This window comes from Mugil cephalus, chromosome 18 (assembly GCF_022458985.1).
Source record: "Mugil cephalus isolate CIBA_MC_2020 chromosome 18, CIBA_Mcephalus_1.1, whole genome shotgun sequence".
NCBI classification, from domain to species: Eukaryota; Metazoa; Chordata; class Actinopteri; order Mugiliformes; family Mugilidae; genus Mugil; species Mugil cephalus.
The window spans coordinates 14,928,396-14,952,449 of record NC_061787.1 but is presented as its reverse complement, the minus strand read 5'-3'; the positions used below and the strand labels follow the sequence as shown (position 1 = coordinate 14,952,449).

General features: G+C 41.9%; 1 protein-coding gene across 2 annotated transcripts in view; it reads left to right on the top strand.

Annotated features, from left to right (window-relative positions):
* The first annotated feature begins 1,005 nt into the window (after positions 1–1,005).
* cntnap2a (contactin associated protein 2a) overlaps positions 1,006–24,054 on the top strand; it is a 319,293-nt gene continuing 296,244 nt past the window's right edge. The window contains exon 1 of one of the 2 annotated variants that reach the window (XM_047568711.1): positions 1,006–1,734. In XM_047568711.1, coding sequence (XP_047424667.1) covers positions 1,632–1,734 — 103 coding nt within the window. In that variant the 5' untranslated portion in view covers positions 1,006–1,631. The remainder of the gene's footprint in view (positions 1,735–24,054) is intronic. The other variant, XM_047568712.1, reaches the window with a different exon arrangement.

Sequence of the window (24,054 nt, the reverse complement as noted above, 5' to 3'; positions counted from 1 at the left end):
TCAATCCTGCATAATGCAGATCCTGACTGAAAAATGTTACCATACTGTTTGAAAGATACCAACAATTATCCAATAAAATGTTTTTGACCCATGGGCTGGAACGCCTGCTGACTGTCACAGTCGATCATTTGCAGCAATAAATGAGACATTACGGCTGATGGAGCTGTCCGTTAGGAATTTTCCATTTCCATTCACCATTTTCTTCATTTATAAAAAATGCTCCTTGTAGTAATGATGATCGCACATTATATTGTGGACAGATGATTGACTGAGACACGACTGAAACATGATTGTGACAAATGTGGACAGACAGATGCTGGGCAATTTGTCATTATAGGAACATGATTTTTCACTTCCATCTGATGGATATTATCTAGATTTCCTCCATGTAGCCCTGCCACTGCCGTCACTACAGTGGGGGGTAACAAACAGTACTGTGCAGAGAAGGCCTTTTGATTGAAGTACTCCAACAGCCTTATCAAATGAACTCAAGTACTTATGTACCTGCACATAAATAGTTACATATTTTGCCCGACTGCATTATAAGCTTTTATGTTGCTTTACTTAGGTTGGCATCCGTCGTGCTCCCTCTTAGTGTGTCGCAACTATTTCAAATGTTAAATGAATTGTCTTTGTTTTAACTGCTCCTTCATTATTATTTGAAATAGATTTCTCTTAAATGCGGCGTATGAAAATAACTTCCTAAGGCATCTACCCGTTTATTGCAAATTTACTGAAGATTAATGTTTTTGTTTTTTAACGTTTGGCTCCAGTTTGAATTAAGTCTGTTTTCTGGTTGAGTTTGTTCAATTTAGCCAATAATTTAGGTAATTGTTGGTTTAGCGTCGAACTATTCCCTCCACTACCCATCTCTGGCACATCCCTTTTCCCCGAGTGAAACTAATGTGAGAATGGCAGAACTCTTTAGAAGTGCTTGATAATTAATCTCTATTACTGCGCACACGGAAAACGTGTTCTTCGGGGGGGAAAGCGGGCGCATCGAAGACGGCAGAGGGGACGCAAAGGCGTACATCGGCTGGAGGTCGTGTAGGATTTTTGTCAGAGCTTTTGGTGCGATGTGCGGGCATACATGCCACCACCGCGTAGAGAAGGAGGGGGGCACTGTCTGGCTATAAGAAACGGAAAGGAGAGAGGGGGAGCCAGAAAGACCGGGATAAGTTCAGCACCACGGACAGCGCGTCGTAGTGCTGGACAGGGGAAATTACTTCAGTGGATTTGAGACGCGCACTGTCACGCTTCCCTGAACTACTGGAGCCTGCACTGTAGACTATATTCCCACACAGTCGTTCTCGTCTTTCGCGTGTTGTTGTTTTTGTTTATTTGAAGTCAATAGGGAGGCGAATAGCGAGAGAGCTGCAGGGGATAGAGCGTTCCGTTCGCAAGCGCAGGGCAGCCTGTTTGTCTGCGCGATCCTTACATCATCTCTTTATTGGAGAGACAGAAACAGGGAGAGGGAGAGGGAAGATCGAGAGAGAGAGAGAGAGAGTCCGTGCAGCGAGCCTCCTCTCCGCCAGTCCTCAACTGCGAAGCAACGCTGACAGAACGACTGGCGTTACCGCCACTCAGCTGTGCGTCCCCTCTCCCATTCTGAGCTCGCACCAGCCGTGAAGATGCGCCGGCACCGTCCTGCCCGGGGATTGATGTTTTTATCGCCGCTCGTTTTGTGGATTTTCTCCCATGTCAGCGGTGCACACGGAGCTCTCCCAACAACCCGTAAGTTATTTACAATTCTCTTGACGTGTCTCTGGAGGGCTCATCGGGAGAGACTGGATATGGGCGGGAAGCAGTCCGAGCCTGTCTCTGGAGCAGTACAGGTAGAGACTGCAAGGCTACGGTGGTGGTGGTGGTGGTGCCGCCGAACTGCGCAGGTGAACGTAGAGGGAGCAGGGGTTACCTTCTGAGTTTAGAGCTACACGTGTTAACTCTTCGGGATCTCTGCTTCGCTGATTTTAGCGCACGGGGTTTTTGCGACCGGCGGGGATTCTTATTTCTGAGTTTTCAGTGATTCCGGAAAACGGTCGGATTACTGAGTGACATTTCAGCGTGTTTGTGGTTTTTCTGGTTTTGGTGCAGTCTCGATCAGACTGCACTTGAGAAGAGAACACTTTGGACATGTTTTTCAGCCATTTCCGTGTTTCTCTCTTTTCTCTCTCTTTTAGATCAGTTTCACATAAGAACAATAACTTTGTTGTCAAAGTACTGCATTCCATTTGTCCCAAAAGTCATTCATGAATAGAGATTTTAGAGAATCCAAACTTGTAAGAGGAAGTCGGTTCTAATTGATTGTGTTGAATATTCGCTGTGACCCACAGGCAAAGTGAAGGCTTCAACATTTCATCCTTGTTTGTACAGTGTGTTGTGGGTGGCCTGTTTTTATTGGTGTTCTGATTATTTTTATTAAACTTCCGTTAATTATTGGTTCGGACATACTTAGGCTGAAGACCATCAGAGTGGATCAGTGGATCACCCCCCCCCCCCCTTTTTTTTTTTGCCTTTTCTATAACTATATCCTGTTATTGATTTAAAAAAAAAATAGTCATGGGAGTTTGTTGGCTGGTGTTGTACCTTTGTTACACATACGTTTTACAAAGGAATTTCATGTGTTTCATTTGCTCACCACTGCCTGATGTTTCAAGGTATAATCTGCCCCACTATTATCAAATACACCCGTTATAGTTTGTCTTCCTAGGATTATCCACGCTTGCTTCGGTGGCATTACGATGTGGCTGAGGGTGACTGAGCCCGGTACTGCGAGAGTTCAGTGTGACTGATTCCCCCCGGTGAACGCCGGGGCTTCTCCGGTCCTGGATGGATGTGTCCGGGGACGCGGCTCATTAATCATCCCTTTCTGACAGACAACAACGGAGAGAAGATACCGTTTGTGCTGGCGTGTGCAGCCGTGCGTGTGTCTGCGTGTCAGCGAGTCTGACAGAAGACAAAAAGAAATGAGGAGAGTTAGAGGAGAGTGGTTGGGCGTGTTTTTTTTTCTTCTCTTTTTCCTCCCTCTCTGGCACAAAGCTGCTGGTAATTAGAGACAGAGATAACGTGTCATAGTGGCAACACTTTAGAAAACTTTATCGATCCGTTTATGGAAGTCTTAAGGCCTACTGCTCCTCATAGTTAAAAGGTCTGACTGGGGCCAGCCTCACTGTAGCTGGAGTAAGAAGATAGTCAGTGCCTATTAAAGGTTACATTTTAGATGACTTAACTACTGCAAAGTTGGAAGTCCCATTGGTTATTTAGTTTCAAAAGCAAAAATAAAGATAAGGTCACTGTCAAGTGTGAAGTTCTTCTGTAAGTAGTGCAGGTTAAATTTATATTTTGCTAACTCTCACACATATACAAACGTGTGAGAGAGAAGGAGAATCATCTAACAGAACGGTGAATCGGACCAGCGGCTCTGACTTTGTCCCCCCTCAGCGACGAGATGTTAAACACTCAGAGGAGCAAGGCAGTGTCATTGTGACCAATGGGCTGTGGCATAAAAATTTATTTTCAGCTTACTGTGGCAAACACCCTCGCTCGGGAAAGGTCGATGGGCTGGTTGACCCGCCGAGCCCTGCAAGTATGCACTAAAAACTCTCCTGTGTATGTGTACAGTGTGGACGGCAAACAGAGGAGGAAAACACACTTCTATCGCCACGCATTTCGCACGTTCGCGGCTGTTGGCTGGTAGAGTGGGTTGTCCGGCATTGTGGAGAGGCCAGGGACTAAACCTCAAGCCCCACAATCAGAAGTGTCTTAATGAAAGACACTTTGCTCGTCAGCTCTACTGTCATTCATGGGTAAAGAGAAACACTATAAAGCACTTGATTACACCTAAGGTGGAAAAGCTTTATATTAGCACAGACCATTAACTGACTTTTGTAGATCTGGTTCCATGAATTATGGAATGTATTTAGAATGTATCACAAAAAAACAACACAAAAGAATTACAACATGGACAATCACGATGATTAATCAAGTATTCATATGTGCATGTATGAAGAGTACCATCTGGAAGGATCAGTCACATGACCATGTCACAGTGGTCATGTGACTGATCCTTCCAGATGGTACTCTTCATGACCTGTGATGATCTAAAAAGAGGATGGACCACACAAGCAAACCGGAGACAAAATACAAGAATTTGGCAAAGTGAACTTAGAAGAGGGCGAGAGACACAGATGTGCTCACTTGGAAGAGAATCAGCCGGGTGTCCGGGAGGACAGAGATCCGTATTCAAAACATCTGGAGCGAGGCACAGGCAGCTCGGAGAGACAGAGAGAGACGTTCCAGGATGACTAATGACCCAGCAAAGGGAAGCCTGAGTGAGAGGAGAAGACGGGAAAGGATAAATAGGTGCCGAGGGAAAGAGAGCAAGATAAGAGCACTGCTTGGATGCTCAGATGCTCGAGGTACAGTAAACAAGTTAGAGAGATGTAGTGATTTTCTGAAAGTTTAAAGTGGTCTCATCGGCAGGACGACGCAGATTACACCGAAAGTACAAGGCAGAATAGATTGACTCGGACTTTCCTGCCTGGGCAATCATGTTAACAGGTACAATGCCAGAAGTGATCAAGGGTAAGTCACTAACGGAAGGTTGAGACTAAACAGTTTACATTTGTATTTGAAGGGCTCTACTGAGCCGGGCAGGAAGGGGGTGCCACTGGAGAAGGCTGCACAGCTGGTTAGAGACAGGAGCCCTATGTTGCACCCTGTTGCAGACACAGATCCTATGAGAGGATCAAAAACAATGGAGTGGAATACAAAGTTTACAATTACATTTACGTTTATATATTTATATATATATATATATATATATCCACTATATATCAGAGTAAAGATTCACCTACAGTGTAAAGACAACCATTGTGTACATACAGCTGAAGAAAAGTGGGTTACCCCTGTTGGCTCTTGGCATCACTGTGACTTTATTATTTTCATTCCACAATTTTCATACGTTTTATTTGTGTTTACAAATACACTGTGGTTGAAGTATATTTGGCACACACAGATATCTGCCATGGCTGTACAGTGTTTCTAAATGAGAAGAGTTCAGTTTACCCTCATTGCCCCTGCAACGTTGCCTTTCTTGGTGTCGCCGTGGGTTGGGAGTTTTAACAGCCTCGGCACCGGCGTGTGAAAAGTAAGGGATGTGTCTTTAAGTCAGTATGTTAGTGACACCGTGGGTGGCTAAATGGGATGCCCCTAGAGCCTGTCTGATGTGGAATCAGATTAGCCTTTTCTCATCTCATTAAGCTTGCCAGGCCATTTGACATCGACATCAGGCTGCCTTCACCTCCAGGGCCATGAGTCGGCCTCTAATGTTCTCCACTAATTCATTTTATTCCGAGTGAAACCAGGTGATGATATTTGAAACCGGGTGACGATACGCACCCGGCTGCCAACACAAATGTTTCTCATGCTAGTTTAAACCATTCCTAAATCTTCCCATTGTTTTTAACTAGTTACAAACTAAATGAATCCTCCATTAGAGGCAGCATTTATTTATTTTTAATTGGGTAGGAAATGAGGCAGCGCTTTAGTACCTGGTCAAAAATATTGTCATTTATCAGAAGCCGACCCATTATCCAACTCACAGGTAAATCTATTGCCAATCCTGTGCGTATTTCTGTGTGTTTTTGTGTGTGTGTGTATGAGAGATGGCTCCCATTAGGAGGTGGTAATGATGGGATTAAGGTTAGATGAAGCAGACTGGTGTTGGCTGAGATTAGAGTAGCTGCTGTGTAGCTATGTTTGGCCCGAGTGTGTCTACTTTATGTGTGCACCTGGTTGTGTTTTGGGTGTGTGTGTGTGTCCAGGGTGGTAGATAAATCATGTATTGTGACAAGTGAATCAGAGGAAACAAGGTCTAGCTGCTAATTGCGCTGCCATGTCTCTCTCCTGGTCTGTAACCCTTTATCTAAATTGCTTGCTTCCCCGTGCTCTTTTCAAAAAAAAAAGTCAAATAAAAATGTATTGCTCTATTGCACTGGTTTCATTTTCAGTGAATCCCCCTCGTCCCCATTTCTTCTTCTGGCCTTTTATTGCTCTTTGCACCTGTATTTACCTCCCCTTTTTTTTCAAAGATACAGAAAAAAAAAAAAAAAAAAACATCTCATGCTCTTTTCATTTTTCCAACTGTCTCATCCCTAACTAGCCAATGATTCATTTTGCTTCCTCCTACTCCCCCCCCCTTTGTTCACTGGTTCTTCATTTCATTTTTTTTTTTAGTCTTCACCTCCTGCCCTTTTCTGCGTCCCTAAGCATTTCTAATTCTGTCAACCCTCCCTTGGCTCCCTCAGTCTTCTTATCATCTGACTATAATCATTTTCCTCCTTCCTTGCCTCTTTTCATCGCCTATTTTTTTTTTCCTCCATCAACTCAGTCACCCGCCTCACAGTCTGTCCCCTTTCTTTTCCACTCCTGATTACAAAGCATGCATAATAAGAAAGTTCCTACTTGCCACTCTTAAATGCCGTAATGTAAAACGCCCGCTTGTGCAAACTTTCAAAGCGGCATCTGTGCTGCGCGTGAATGTTTGTCCGTCCACTGACGTGAATCACACCCAGACAGACTGTTTACCCTATCGGCATATAAATATTTTACTCCAACTAATGGCCCATGGCTTTGACAGAGCTGCCTATATTAAATTTATATGAAGTTGATTTGGCATTTTCATGGTAGCAATTGGTGATAATACGACATGAAGTATGCAAAAGATATACACCGAGATCACTGGTGAAGCTATTTCCTGCACTGGTTTTGAATTTAATGTAAAAAGGTTTTATTACCAATGATGCCGCCATCTTAATAATTTAAAGGAAAGCTTGCAAAAATTGTATTTCTTATTTCCATTGTGCTTTAAAGACGGCAGCACCAGAGCTGCACAGACCTCACAAAAGCTTGACGTAACCCGATAACCCGTGTTATCCCCAAACGGGTTTCGCAGTGTTCAGGAGACCTCCATGTGATGGCACGAATGTTTTGCTCTGTCCGTCTTCAAGTGCCCCCATAAATCTTGAATGGGGTTGAGGTTAGGTGAGAGTCAGCGCTCATTATCAGGCTTCAGCATGAGTCCGTCTCCACAAAGATGCAAATCGGAGAGCCTCCTTCGTCAGAGTGGATTAATTTAACGCAGGTGTTCAGCTCTTGAGTGGTAAAACACACCCGCATGTGCTATCATCTCCCCTGTTTGTCTCCTTTACACTCCTCTCTGTTACTGCCATAAGACTCAACCTTGGATTCATCATTAAATTGGATTGGTTTTGCTTTCATGTAGAAAACGGTTATGTGTCTTGTCCCATCCGATGCCTTGTTTACCCTCCAGAGAGGCGGTATAGAGACCGTTACTCATCCTCCGAGACACTACTAGACAGCCTTCTTTTGGCAGTACTTAATACTTAATGACTGCTGTGTTCTTTATTTAGCATTTCTGTATCTTTCTATTGCAGCTTGATGTATTGATCTAGCTTCAGATACAGCTGATCCAGTTTCCGTAAAGTGTGCCATTTCTCCTTCAGAAAAACGTGGACAAAGCCTGTCTTTGCTTACAAAAACGAATCCACTTGTGCATTATCACTTCTGATGCCAGGGCTCCCACCGTCACAGTGCTGCTTGGTAAAGAATGCTCTGCTATCCTAACCTAAGCTCATTTTAATGGTTGATTTGCTGAAACAAGCGATGCCATTCAAGGAAATTTAAGCTACTGCACAAACCTGGCTAACCTCTATTTTCCTGACGTCAGGCTGCCGACCTAGAAATGGTGCCAATTAAATAGTTATTCTTCATTTTACATGACAAAAGTGGATTCAATTTCCAGATCTCTACATGAAAATATGACAGATTTGTGATGTAAGACTTATTAACGTTCCGATTTTTACGTTTTTCTTTTTTTTATTCTCAGAATTTTCAGGGTCAGAGCAAACATCTTAAAATAAAATAAAAAAAGCACCTTGACTGCCTTATTCTAAGGCTAGTGTGCCAGGCCCCATGAAGAATTTAAATTTCTCTCTTAGAAGCAATGAATGCTACTGTGAGACTATCAATGTTTCATCGTGGGACCAAGGCCACAGTGATACAAATGTGCAATGACAAGTCATACAGCATAATTCCCTTAACAATGCCATAACATGCACACACACACACACGCCTCCAAGTACACAGAGGCCACACACCACGCAGCTCACACTCTCTCACCACCCTCTGCCCTCTGCAGACACCTTTACCGGTCACTGAACGCCACTGACCTGTGATGCATAAATTGAAAACCAAACCCACAATGGGCACTCTTAATCGTGTAATTCTGCATCTGTAGGTACAAATTGGCACGTTCATGGTTCACTGTATGTGACTCTGTAAGTGTGTGTGTGTGAGTGTGAATGTGCAGGATAAGGAAGTTATTGTAGTGGAATGTGTTCTCATTAGAGCCCGTCAGAGTCTGTCAACCTCGTTGGAGATTGGGCTGGAAAGACAGAGGGAAGGAGAGAGAAGGACGAGGCAAGAAAAGTGACAAGGATGAGGGGAGACACCTCGAGCGAAGATGGTCAGGAAGCAAGGATTTTCTCTGACTCCTTGTCGTTTAACATTATCATTGTTATTATTATCCGTGGCTGCATGGAAGCGCAGCCATTACGTTAGTCACAGAATAGATCGAGCTCTGACACCTAACGCTGCAGCTCCCTTTGCTGATTCCCGGCTTCTTCGTCTTTTTTTTTTTTTTTTTTTTTTACAACTTGACTGATTATACAGCTTGCATAATTGCTTTTTTCAGTTGACGTGAGCATCCACTTAAAATTCAATTACCGTGCATCATCATTTTAATGTCATCCTGGCAGCATCCACTGTAAGAGCATCTACTGTAAGAGCAAAGCGTGTCAGGGGGATTCAGAAAGAAACATTTAGAAAAGTATAAACGGCTTATAGAATTTAAAAAAAAAAAATCGTTATGACTGTAAACAATACCCGGCACTTTCACTTAGACTTTACTGAGCTTTAAAAGGCTTAAGCTGTGTACCTCATCCACAGTTATTACAGATGTCGCAGATGTGAAATAACACCATTGCTAAAGCAGCTGTCATGTGTTCCCATGCTGGACCATTTTTAAATCATTTGCATACCAAATTGAGAGAATTTAAGATCGGTGCTAACTGTAACTCTACATTTAGTTGTCGGTTACTCTGCGAGATTAAAACAGAAATAGACACTACTCCAAATCACTCTGAATTCAGTTAAAGTTACATGTATTTTAGCCTTAAATGCATCAAGTAAGAGCAAGCTAATACTAAGATGGCCATGGAATCATCTTAGTTAAATGCGCCATGATTCAGCTTCGTGTCAAAAGAGCTGTTGAAAGCGTGGTGCTAGAAATGAAACCGAACTGAGTCAGCGTTGCCAGAATAACGTCACCTCTGGACAGCCACCTCTGTGAGCAGCAGTTTGGACACACTGGCTAGAGCAGTGTTATACCCCCCCGTGCATGCTCTTGAACACCGTCCAGTGCTAGAAGAGAGCACCAGTCTAACGGGATGTTTTGTCTCCAGCAAGTGAGGAAGAGTCACATGTGTGAGTGGGTGTGATCATGTGTGCATGATCGCTCACTGGCACCCCATCCACGAACGCCAGTGCCAGTAATGTTTGATTTAACTGGCCGAGCTGCAGAGAAGGACCAAATCCAATGACACTCTTCTGGTAGGAATTTGTGTCCAGGGGCAGGACTGAAAATCTATAGTAGTTCTCTAGGCTCCAATTGCACTTGGTGGAGTAATGACATTAACATTTTATTGTTTAATTGCTAAAATTAAAAAATGCTATGCAATTCATTGATTATTTGGATTGCCAATAACTTACATTGAATGAGAACTCCAGAGACCAGTCTTACCTTATTTGAATTATCTGTCAGTCTGTAATTAAGCCATTGATTATTGTCGGGGTCTGTTAATCCTTTTGTTAACTTACCATTTAATATTCAGTCACTTTGGGCCGCAGACCAAACATTTCCTGAGGGCTCTCCAAGCAGCATCCATTGCTGCTTGGAGAGCCCTCAGGAATTATTGATGATACAGCATCCAGTGCTGATGCTGTATCATAGTCCGGGTCGTGATAGACCAGGATAAATGTTGTGTCTTAAGATTCAAGAGAGTTTATTGCCATGTGCACAGTGTAGAAACATGTTTCCCTGTATAATGAAATTCTTCTCTTGCTGTCCACCCAAATGCTTCATGATTATATCATGATATAAAATTTAATTATATAAAAAAGACGCCTGATGGCAGTGAGGAAAAATGACTTCTTCAGTCTCGAGGGCCTACATTTCACATTGCTGTACCTCTGGCCTGAGGGTAGGAGTGTAAACACCCCATGTCGGGGGATGGGGATCACTAAGGATGCTGGTAGATGCTGGTAGATGCTCTGCAGAGAGGCCAGAGGAGTCCCGGTGGTCTTCTCTGCAGTTTTCACCGCTCTGCGCAGTGTCTGCCAAGCACTGGCTAGCAACCGACAATCGGGCAAGGCTGTGTAAGTCTACTATTGTAAAAGCCCAAATACTGCTAGGCTGTTGTTGTTTTGGGAGGCTTGTGCATGACAGCTGAGCTCCTGTGATAATCCATTTTTACCAAGTGCCCATTTTATGAAGTCTCCTCCCACACTGATTGTCAGGTTCAGGGAGTCCTGGATAAAAATGTAAAAAAATATTTTGATGTGGCCTGGAAGAGGTATAAGTGGAATGACGCATCAGTGTGTTCTATGCTAATCAACGATGCAATTTTACACTTAGTTTCAGCCCTAAATGCAACTTAAACCACTAGACATTGAAAATCAAAGTTTTTTTTTTTTTTTTTTTTACAACCTCAATAATCAGCAGTTTGGCGTTTACACATGACATGGAAACGCCTGATTTATTACACATACATTATTAGGTGTTACTCTTGATGAATGATCTGGTAATGTATGCTGATTATTTTCACATAGCTAATTAGTTAATGTAATTAACTCAAAGCTTCATTAATTCACTGTGCGCGCTATGTAATGTAGTTTGTCAGGCATTTCGCAGAATAAGTTGTTCTTAAAAACACAGAGTGATGCTGAGAACGCTCGCAGTGGAGAATTAAACTGCGGCTTTCCGAGTGCCTTCTCTTTTGAGTTTAACCTATATTCTGCAACATTAACCTTTGGAGCCGCACGTGCACGTAATCAATCTGGGGATTACTCATCAAAATCCCTGGCGCAGCATCTGCTCAGCTGTCTTACTTGTGCACGCATACTGTGTTCTCTCATTCTCTGCTCATTCATTTACAGCCTCACTATATCTGTGTTTCACGCTCTACCTTTTTGATGCTTCAAAAAGCGCGGAGCGCGTTGAAAATGTGATTACACCGTATGTCCGTGAGGGACTGAGTGTTTCCGAGCACGCATACACATTTGCACCAGTCCACTTCTGCCATAATGAATGCTGGATATCCAGCCACCAGCTCGTGTGGACGAGCGCTGTGCGAAAGGGCACTGTACTGCAGCTACTGCACAAGACAAATGTTGTTATTACTCCCAGCCTTTGCATTCAATTTGTTTTTTAAGCCGCTTGAATACCCCATTTACAGGCCAAGATTAAGTGAATTAATCTCTGGGCTACTTTCATTGAAGGAACACTCCTCCTTTTTCTCTTTAGACTCGGAGTAAAAGCTCAACGACGGAATGGGAACGGGGCCAACCAGGCGCTCGAAAAACGTTACCTGTGTGTTCTTTTTCATGTGTGTGTTTCTGTTTCGGTGTGGTGAACTGCAGCGCACACCGATCAGCCACAACATTAAAACCACTGACAGGAGAGGTGAATAACATCGGCCGTCTTGTGACAGTTCAGTGCTCTGCTGGGAAACTTTTGGTCCTGGCGATCATGTGGATGTTACTTAGACACGTACCACCCACCTAGACCAGAACAGACACCCCCACCCAGTAGCAATGGCACTCCTCGATGGCAGCAGTCATCCTTGAAAAACAAGAAAAGCAGCACAAGGTGTTGACCTGGCCTGTTCATGGGGCCCATGTCCATTCTCTGAAAAGTAACAACTGTCCTGGAGGCACAAGGGAGACCTACGCAATATTAGGCAGGAGGTCATGATGTTATGCTTGTGTCCATGTGTACATGTCCTGACTGTGTGCATGTCTTTGTCAGTGTGTAGGTTATGAGGGTTTTGTACAAGTCAGAGGAGTGAGAAAAGGAGCAGGAGAAGAAACGTAATTGGGAAGCAAACAGGAGTTGTCGGAGTTCTTTTAATGAGAGCAGTATTTCTCCTAAAATCACCCCCTGCCTCCAGTAGACTCTGCTGAGTAGGGAATGGATTACCATGTGTACGCGTGTGTTTGTCTGTATGCATTGTGTGGCCCTGTTTCGTAAATGGACAAATATTCATTGTGCTCCCTGGGTGTGCTTGAGCGAGTGTGTGTGTGTGTGTGGAAATGGATTTCAGTGTGCAAATAGATGTGCGCGTGTTTACGTGCGTTTGTGTGGACTGGCTTTGCAGTGGTTAAACTACAGAGTAATTGGGATGTCCAACAAGTCTGCTCCCTTGCAGGGGCTGGAGCAACAAACACTAGGAGTCCACACAGTAGTGTGTGTCTGTGCGTGTTTGTGCCACTGCCTAATTTTGCCTGTGTCAGCGTGCACGGTTGTCTGTCTTTATGTTGGCCACTCAGCCCTCTACAGGATGTGCAGGTATAAGTAATTGTGCTGTGTGTGTGTGTGCTCAAATTTGTGTGTCTACAGTGCATGTGCAAAAAAATCTGTGTGCATAGTCTGCTCTGAAAAACATGTGGCCTGGGTTTAAGGTTGTCTGTGTGTGCAAGAAAGCATCTTCGGGTACTTTTCTGTGTCAGTGTGTGTATGCATGTGTGTACAGCTGAGGTTAGTTGTGCATGTTTATGTCATTTAAAAGGAAAGGGAGGCAAAAAAAAAAAAAAACTAGGTTGAAACTGGATGTGAATGTGGTCGATTTGCTCTGGTTCAAGGTGCCGCGCGATTGAGCTAAGATTAGTCAGTCAGGAGTCACTGCTTCCTATGCTGTATTTCTTTCGCCCATCCTGTCGATTTTTTTTCTTTCAGTGTGTCTTCCCTTGTCTTTTTCTCCCTTTTGTTGTGTCAACTGTTCTTGCGGATGTGTTTATTTTCTTCCCATTATTTTTTTTTCTGACTGTTATTCAGCCTTACGCTGCTTTTTTCCTTTCCCATGTTTGAGATCGTACTGCATCATACTATGTCACCTAGGCGCTTGGAGGGCGACTATCACGTGACGTGACATTGTGCTGATTGTGCACAGTATATACATTAATTTCTGTAGGATGCACTCTCTTTATGCTGAACTCTTTACCTTCATCCCCAATCACGTCGGGCCAGCTTCCACCAGGCGTGCTAAAAATACGAAAAGTCTGAAGCTGATCCTCAAAAGTAGGCGAAAGGCCCAAAAAATTGACGCTTGATAAGTTTGAAACAGCCCACCACAGCAGCGCAACCGCTGTGCACCTCAAGGGAAAACATATTGTGACCTAAAAAATGACAGCAGTGCCAGTTTTTTTGTACCATTTCAAGGAGTTTTGTCTGATTCTTTAGTTCAGTGCTTTGCCTGGGAGTCGTCGTTGCGTCCTAATTGGTTATTTTTCAGACAAGCACTCAAGGACTCCTGAGAGCAGCCACTTGTGGCTACCATGGCAAAGCCACTTTCCAGTACAGTTGCTAAGTTGTAAACAGTTTGTTTTCTGCATGTGTTGACCTAAAAAACTAAAATAAGATTTAGATTTCGGTTAATTACACACTACATATGTGGTGCATTTCCTTTTATCACTGGCACAAGCCATAGAAGTCAAATGACACTCTACACTACGGATGCTAATTAATGGCAAAATATAGTGATCAACATCTTTCATAATGAGATATACACAACAACAGACTCAACTTTTTTTCTGAATAAGTTTTAAAATGATGTCTTCATTCACAGAGTTCATGTTAAATTGTGTCATTAAGAGCAGATTGAAAGAATAATAGTATTATGGTTTATCTTTGAACAATAAATTAACCTGAAGATTAAATGCCTATTCAGAAAAATAATGCACTGATTAGTCAAAACAATTTAATTAATAAGTGAGCAGGGACAGGATCGAATGAGATAAGAAAAAAAAAAAAAAACCTTTGCAGGTCATGCAGCAAAAAATTAATATGTATTACTGATCAGTTGACTTAACACAACGAGGGTACAAGACTCATAACCAAGTCCATAAGAATGTTGCTCAGAGGAACTGGAACTAAAATGGGCCTGAAAAGTATCTGGCTTTAAATTGACAGCAAATCTTTGGGAACTTCACAATGTCATTTCATTAAGTGTATATAAAGTGATCATCAAGTCACAGAAAAATACAAATATTTCCCCAAAATACAAATGAATCATGCATTCTTCTGTTGTCCGATGAGGATAAAAAAAAAAAAAAAAAACTACCTTCCTCCAACTGTGAAAATATTATTAAAAGGTTCAAAAATTGAGGTCTAAGAAAAACAAGCTGCACTGACAGACCCTGACAATTATGGGATCCTATATGCTGCCGGTACGTTTGAATAAAATCGAGAAAAACTCTTGAGAAACAGCAAGATCTCAGAGATCAATAAGCTCAGTTCACACATGATTCAAAATAGAATCATGAAAGGAGTACAATCAGTAATTGTGTTTTTGTCAGGCCACTGGTCCATGACACAGACACAGGTAGAAGCTCAGTGGTGGTTGATGGTTGATTCCTCCAGCAAGTGAATTTTGTGTTTTATCAGATAATTCTATTTCGATTGAGAATCCTGTATCTTGCATTTCATTAGTCAGTCCGTTGCTCAGACATCGTTAAAATAGACTCGTATAGTTCCTAAAGGTCGTCTAAGGTCATAGCTTCTTGGGAGCAGTTTTTGATTTTGAATTTTGCTTATTTGCACATTGAAGAGAGAAAACATTAAAAGTGGTATAAAAATGGTTGGTTGTGCAGGAGACATGGAAGCCAAGAAGGGCTTGTGAAATACGTCTCTTATGTAAAGCGAAATGTATCTACAAATGTAAAGTAAAATTAAACTACAAATAAGGTAGAAAGAAAAATTGTGTTTACTTTGCTCTCGCTGCTCCTTCTTCCACATGCACACAGAGCAGTCTGTTGATATTCAGGTTAATCCCGACCTTCCCGAGGTCAAATTACTAATTAATTAATTAATTAATACATGCAGTGTGAGTTTATTAACAATGAGCTCAATTACGAGCCGCCGAAAGTGCTACAAAGATAATATTAACGACGTCGAGCCCAGCGGTGGATCGAGCTAGGGCAATCCTTTAGCAGCTCAGTTGATTAATTTGGAATTCCATTAATTCCTCATTTAAACTGTTGGTAAATGAATGCTCTCCGTTGAATTCGCCGCGTGCTCCACGTCCTCCCAGTTGTTTGCACAAATGGAAATATTTGGGAGTGAAAGCTTCATAAAAGCTCATCCTGTCTGCTGGCATCTCTCCTCAGTTGTCTAGTGATGAAATGGTGATGGCCAACATGAAGGGGGATTACCGCTCGGCTGATCACAGATCGGTTTCAGCGCTTTAATCTGTGTCTGGGATGACCAGAGATGTTGACTTGTAAATGGAATAGAGCGAACGCACACACACACACAAAAGGCAAACTGGCAGACAGGAAATATCAAATCTGATTTATAGATTTATCTACTCAGCCTGGACCCTACCATGGTCCTGCACTTCAGCAGCATGGATCATGACTGGAATACGCAAGCCTTCAGGTTCCTATGAGTGTATGTCTGTGTACTTGCATGTGCACATTTGTCTGTGCAAGTTTCCCCATTCTTTTTACTAAGGAGGCAGAAAAGTGCGCCATCGATTAACTGTGAGAGCAGAAGAGAGTACAAATGCTCTTTGCACTGTGTCCTTCAAAGAATGCTAAAGTGCTGCCCTGAAAGCTCAGTGTGGGGGCTGATTCTTTGATTGCACATTAAGTTGGTGCGGTGTGTGCGCATCCAGATGTGTAGTCAGGTCTTTGCGGTTTCTATTTACCGGTAAAGATAAATGATTGACTTTGTGCTTCTGTTATTATTTACTTGTTGCTCCCTCCCACTCAGTGAGTCCATCCTATAAGCTGTTTGAAACCATGATTTAATCTTGAGCTATATAGTATGCTTGGACTGTCTATATTAGATTTACATGCAGTCTATTCTGTTCTGTATTGATGGTGCTTTTCAGGACATGCGGTTTAAAGCTGGGTACATTTTGAGGGACCAAAGTCATTTTGATGAGCGATTCTAATTTTAATGTTGGGCTCCAAACAAGAATTTCTACTAGGACTTCCACCTCACTTAACTAATGTTAACTGTTAAAGACTTAACTAAAGAACCGCATAAAGTGATGATGGTGGAACTTATTTTACTCAGATGTCTCGCCCCCATAGTTAAGGCTAGGCTAGCAGCATACAGTTAAGTATTTAGTATTACTATTAATCATCATAATCTTCTTAGCTTACCATCATATTGATTTATGTTTCCCCGTTTCACCCCCTGGGGACTAACCTCTTTTCATTTTGAATTAGAAAACATTGAGATACTTACCATACAAGCGTCATGTAAGAGGGTTAAGTCTGCCGAGTTGTATCAGGGGAGGGACCCCGAGGGAGGTCTCCTACTGTCACTGAAAACACGCATTGACACATTTTCACTGCTGGTTTGTCAGCCGTCGGGGACACTTTACTGTCCTGATGCCCCAGGCAGTTGCCTGCCTAACCTGTCGACAAGCTGCACCTCTGACATGAATGCTAAATAAAAGGTCTGATGGGACATGTGCATAAACATGCCCCAAAACATCAACCAAGCTGTAACTTCTCGTGGCATACCCAAAGGGCTTCAGCCCACTTTGGAGCATTACAATAAAAAAAAAGGAGGAGTTGTTTGACAACACTGAATCCACTCAATACAAGAAGATGAGAAGACTGACCCAAGATTTTAACAGTGCTGCCCACATTAATTGCCTTTTTGTCCATCTTTGGACTTTTTGAAAAACTAATTGTTTTGCAACCAACGATAACTGACGACGTTAGCTTTGTGTGAAAATGGTTTATTTAGTATGCATTGGTATAAGTGATTGGAGATCAGTGAGAGTTTAACAAATCTATACGAAGATCATCCATCTATGGGTTTCCCTTTACACTGTATCTGTCCCTTTAACAACTCAACATGAATGATGACACTTCTCAACAAATGAATAAGAACGTGAGACTGGACAGAGCCTATTTAACATTAGTTGGGAGTAAACGTATATATATATATATAAAAACCTAGACTGCTGATTGCCCACCATAAATGAGATTCAAATGACACTTTAATGTACCAGATTTGAAAAGTAGTCCTACTTTCAAATTGTGCTGAATTTGAAAATGAGTGACATCTTTAAAACTTTGGCTCTCGTTTGATGTGGAGGATGTTAGTTGGCCATTAACCACTTAAAAGGTACACTTAATGTCGTTGCTGCAGGGTGCTCTGGATAAAAGCATCCATTAATTGATTTACACCCGAACAAATGCACAAATTAACTTGAAGTTTGAATTCAGCGGGCCATTTGGTGAGACAACAGTTGAACCAACAATGTTAAATGGAAAAGGAATTTAATTAGCCTCTGCCTCCGACGCACCTCGTCTGCTTCAGTCTTTCAGTCAGTCACACATACACCTGTACTTCGTGGAAGCAGACACAAACCCTGCTGACTGCTTTCATCTCTCAAATGAAGAGGGGGGGTGGGGCATGGGAGAGAGGATGTGAGGACAAGGGCACTGGAAGCGTTGTGTTAAGTCAGCAGAGTGTGTCTGCTAGCTAATGGACAGACCGACCACAGACTCTTCCTGAATGGGATCCAAAACCATTAGCAGCTCGCACACTTCAGAGGGCGGTAATAGGCGAGACTGTGAAAATATCGTAATGTGGTACAGTATGTGTGCATGAGAAAGGGATGTTGTTTTCCTCTGTGTATCTGGGGTTGTTAATCCCCCAATTCCCCCGTGAAGATAGGCGGGTGTAGACATGAATTACTGAATGGAGTGTCGGTTGTTTTTTCAACTGAAAACTTCAGTGAGATTGCGCCGGCCCAATGCTGCATATGCTTTTTGTGAGAGATATCTGTAACATCGCATGGTCTCAAAGGATCTCAACTGACGTGTAAATGTCATGAAAGTATTTAGAGGTATGGATTAAAGTATCGAGTGTCACTGAACACTTTAATGTTTGGGGAAAAGATGAGATTAAATCAACTTGATACTTACCCACTCAACCAATAACATGTAAACTACTGAATAATAAACTTTGGGGTACCCTGTAACACTGGAGAACAAGAGTTGTTTTTCACCAGTTAGCTAAAATTATCAATCTCATGACATGGAGACTAAAATTTTGGAAGTGAACAGTTATTTGAAGTTTGCTGTGCTCATTGGTCTAGGCAACTAGTATAATATTGATATATTGTTATTATGGTCTATATTATTTATATATGTATATATGTATATATATATACTGGAGTATGTGATGTGTAGTTCTCTATATAGAAGTTGCAGCATTCTACAGAATTCAGATTATGTGGAGAAACGTTTTTCTATTATTGAGCTGTTGACCTCGTGCCTCTTTGTGATTGGCAAAGTTGTGGCACCAATTTATATCCAGCTTCACCGAGTCCTTTTGATATGCTGCGCTGCTGCCTTCCCGAGCCCAGGCAATGCTACACTGGGCCAAGACCTCTTATTTCCACTTGTAATTGCACCCGTGTGATTAACTCAGTATTTATAATCCAAGCGTTTTACCTAATGAGTTATATTTCTCTAATTGAAATATATAATATGTAAAGCGTACTTATTAAGATCTTTAAGCAGGTTGCAGTGGCCTGGCACTTTTTATATATGAAGAAATTAAGAGAAAAATTAAAACTACTTATTCAGCACAGAAGCCTCTGCAGACTCCAGAAGTCTGCAAATTATACATATATATATATATACACACACATACACACACACACATATATATATATAGTTTTAGGCAGGTGTGGAAAAGATGCTGTAAACTAAAAACTCTTTCAAATCTATCCAATGTCTTAATTCGACTGCTTTCCCACCAGCCTCCCGCAGTCCTTCTCCTTTTTATCTCTTTTCTCATTTGTCCTTGTCTTGCTGCAGGTGTAGTTGCTTAATCACATCATCTGATCAATTTTTCATATTGGCAAGCCCACTGTACAGTGTACAGCTGCTAGAACTTCTCCAACAGCACTGACATGTTCTCTAGTCACATTCCGCATTTTAGACTCCTCTGCTGCGGTAAGATATGGCGTAAATGTATGAATGTCCAAACTGTTCATTGTTGTCATTGTGAATGAAATCATGCAATAATTAAAACGAGTGAGTGAGAAATAATGCGATTTAATTTCTCACTGAAAAGGTTGAACGCAACAGTTTTGTTTGGCTTTGATATTCTTCACCATTGAGTAAAATGCCACCTTGCTTCATCATTTACTACCAGGTCTTTGTAATGTAGTTTTAATGGGTACCTCAGGGAAGTCTGCATGTTAGCTGAATGTACATTCTCTGGGATTTAGTCATTTATTTATTACTGCGTTATTGTATTATTGTAATAGAGTTAAACAAACGTACAAAAAAACATGAAATTTTATGTTTTTTTTTTATTAATTGTTACCCCCCGTCAACTCACTATATTACATCTGCATGAAGTCAGCCTTTCTAGAATCACCGAAATCGTCTTCTCTCAGCTCAACAAAAATCATTTCAGACATTATTTCCCTACTTTCAAAGAATTCCCAATGCAGTATTTTTTCTCATTGATTTTTTTTTCCTTCTGTGCTTTGAGCACCATGAGCAGCGTGCCCTCTAGTTCCATTATATTCGAGAAGAGGTAGAAATCTCTTTGGCCGATAAATCCAAAACTCTGCCACTCCCATCAAAACAATCTGGATGGATAGTACGGAAAACCCAGGGCGGAACATCTAAATGCGTACAAAGTATGACAAATGAAAATCAGTGCCGTGACCAAAAGTGTGTCAAACCAACAGTATGCTATATGAAATGTGAAGGATCACACGGCTACAAACGTGGAAGTAAAATACATAAATAAGTTCAGTTTTGAATGGCTCTTGTGTTCTTCATAGTTCTATATATCGTAGTGGCTACAGTGTGTCTACTGACAAAACAACACATACTCTTTGTGCTGATCCAATCAGCGCTGCACGATTTGCAGTGACATTATTATTTCCATTATCGCCTATTCTGATGTTCTCCAAACAGACATCGTTTGAGGCCATAAATGGCAATTGCATTTCAGCTGACACTACATAAGCATTTGTTTTCTGTATGCGTCTGTTCAAGTGGGAGCGCACCGTCTCCCAAACAACGCCACTATAACATCAAAAGAATCAATTTGAATCGGTATCAGAGGTCACTCTTCTCCAGAGTATTACTGTTTCTACAAAACAACATAAGTTTGTTTTGGTTTTGGACCCTACATTAGCAAGGCTTGAAATGACAAATCTCTGAATGTTTCACAGCGGTACATGGCTTCTGTGACTCGCTGATGCATAAAATGAAATATTTTTGTCTTGTGCATTTTATGCAATTTTGTGTTGCGTAGTGAATAAAACATGTTGGAAAAAAAGGAGAGGAGACGCAAAACAGACATTACATTTATCTGAAAATGACATTACACTATTGAAAGTGACAATTTTAAGGTATATTTGTATTTATAGTATTTTACGCCATGTTCTTCTAGACTGGAAGCAATGCTTTAACCTAACTGCCTAGACTCTGTGCTGTTTAAGGGACTGCAAAAGAAGTAGTGATTTGGCTACACTTGAGTCTGAATCGGTGGCAAAAGACTGAATATTTTGCCGCGTTTATAATCTTCAACCTACGTGGAAAGCGGTGGTTTGGTAATTAGAAACTCATAGGGTCACAGTTTTCCAGTACCAGGACCGACAGGAACAAATGTATGAGGCCGTTCAGCCACAGCTGAAGTGCACTTGAGCAAGTCATTAATCCCACAAAGCTCATGTCTGTAAAAATGGAGAAAGGTGCCTAGGCCAGATTTAAACCTACATTTGTTAACATCAGGATAATAAAGATAAATTGTATGTCCTGAAAACAGAGAAAATAAGTACCTCTACTGCATCAGCAATGCACTCAGTAGTCATTCATTAATTTTATGCCTTTATTGAGAAATAAATGCAGACGAGTTGAGAAGACCCAGATGGAGAGATAACAAGTGGGTGCATGGTTCCAGAGGTGGGGGTTTTAACTACACCTACAACTACACCACCTTTTTTTTTTTTTTTTTTTTTTGGTCTACTGTCCGAACCTGTGTTTTGTTCAGAGCTGAGCATGCCCAGGGCCTTCTCCCCAGCCCCTTTGAGAGCGGTGAACAAAATTTTATATGGCTGTAAATATTGATGCCTTCAGAATGGCAGAGGCTAGCGAAAGAGCCACAAGCTGCGGTACTGGTGGAGGAGGAGGAAAACATGATGGAATGATCGGGGGCTTGAAGTCCACCTGAGATCTCTCAGACTGAGATTGCTCAGACTTTCTTTGTTGAATGCAGAGTTTGTCGGTTTGTGGTGGAGTGAATCTTTTTCTGGTTCATAAACTAATAAAAAAAGACAGAAGCCCATTAGTAGAAGGGTGACTGCAGGCAACACCTCTTCACTTTGGCTGTGTTTGTTAAATAATGTACAAAGTTATCCTGGTATGAATAATATATCACTCCTACTCGATGGTCCACTTACTTTCTTTCACCTTACAGTGATTGAACTAATACCTTTTCCTTTTCGGTTTTATTTTACATATTTCATCATCTCCATTTTTCATGACACCACTCATTTACAACTGCCCCTTTAGAAGAGAATCACAAGCAGTGTCCATCTTGGCCATTGCCTCCGTATAATAATGGACAAACCTGTGAACTCACCGGAGCTCAACGTGGGCACCTGTGGCTGCTGCCATCTTGGATGTGCCAGACCCCGACTAAGTGCCAGCTAATTCAAAAATTGGCAAAGAAGTGGAGCTGTCACTGAAAGCAATCTCCTTCCACAGCCTACCTCTTTGATTATTTCAAGCACCTTCAAGAAAAGGTCAGTGATTGCCGTGAATAACCAAAAAAAAACTATTGATATCCCAGCCCGTGCATGGAGCGCCACTACAGATGGATGAATCCTCTGTGAGGTCGCCAAGAGGTGTTAAGAAAAGCAGTTTTATACCTCACTGCGTGTGGATCTGGTTGTTGCCATGTAAGTACCTGACCTTTGTTTAACTCAAGGCTAATTCCAAAATGGGCACAGAGTTGGAGGGCAAGTGTGGCCGTTGCAGGCACCCAGACAAACGGCGAGGAATTTGTGACAGTCCGGCTAAATAGTGCAGAACTTGTGTACCCCCTGAACAGACCCCAAAGTCTTATGTAGCTGTTCAGAGTGCTAACTGCAGGAAGTTTTTTGATATATTGAGACACATTTTACCTACGTGTGTAAAAGAACGCTCCTTAAGCCCACTGAACATTGCCCCGTCTCAGACTACGCTTTTTAAAGTCACAATTTAGAACTTTTCAAGTGAATTATATCATTTACGTTTGCCCAGATCAAGTTCAGAATACGGAATAATGGGTGAATATTAGTGCCGTCGATTAACTAAAGCTACGGGCTGTCATCACCATTATTAGTGTCACCACCATTTTATTACCTGGCCTTGTCACGGAGTTAAAAATGAAAAACTTCATATTCTTCAAAGTGTCTGACTTTTTATTCTTTAAATCCTCTTCAAACTTTTCTTTTGTGAAGCAACCCACTCACTGCTCCTCAACGCAGCCTCTCTCCACTCTACCCTCACCGCGTGCCGCCTCTCTTTTCTCTAATTTCTCCTTGATTCCTCCTCTCTGTTCATCTTCTTTCAACCTCCCCTCTTTGTCTTCTTCTTTTTTTTTCTTCCGCCTGACGCAGCCACAAGAACAAAACACACTTGAAAACATTCACATTTATATTTCACGCTCAAAAGCACCCTCCCACGGAGATCACCGTGATGTACAGACACACCTGGTGCAGGTTCATCTGGAGCATGTGCTGGCAAAGCAACACAGGAAAGGGGAGAGGTGAAATATAAAGAGGAATCTTCACCCGGAGTAGAGACAGTTCTGAATAGCTGCTGGAAGATGATTGACAGCTCCCACACATGCAGGACAACGACCTCAAGGTCTCTTTTTTTGCACCTTTTCTTTATATTATTTATTGTGCATGTTTTAAACGGTTGACGGTGCATCATACTAAATGTGACACTGCGTGGATGAAGAGAGATAAATGCCACTGATAAAAATGCAGGCTAGGGTAGGTAGGTGGATAGAGAGCAAGGGAAAGGGAAACTGATGAGAGGAAAAGTGTATGCTGAGAGAGGGAACAGATCCTCGCAAATACATGAGTAGACAGGGACAATGTGGTTACCTGAATCCCAGAGGGTGTAAGAGAAATCTCCAGATTCCTCTTGTTTCATTTCACTAGAAACTATTTTTAAAAAGGAACACATCCATTTAACCAGACCTTTAGACAGATTTTGTGTCTCATGCAACAAAAGTTATGTTCCTTCTTGAAAAAAAGATGCCCCCCACCATTAATTAATTAATTAATAGCGTATAAAGAACCCAGTTACCTCAAGGGCTACCGAAAAATCAAGTGGCAAAAACTACAGTTACTCGATTGACTACTCGAGGCTTCCTTCAAAAGCGAGTTTATCACTGTAGACTTTACACAGCTTTACAGCAGAAACAAGCACGTTTACAGCCTATTTTCCATCATCATCATTAATCAAATTTTTAACGCAATTAACCCATCTGCAGCGCAGGATGACTCTGAACGACTCTGCCAACGCATTTTGGACAGTTTGTCCAAGCAGAGTTGCCACAAAAGTGCAAATGGGCAGTTGATCCGGTAGTGACAGGCAGCAGAACCAATGGATAAAGATGGAAGACGCTACACA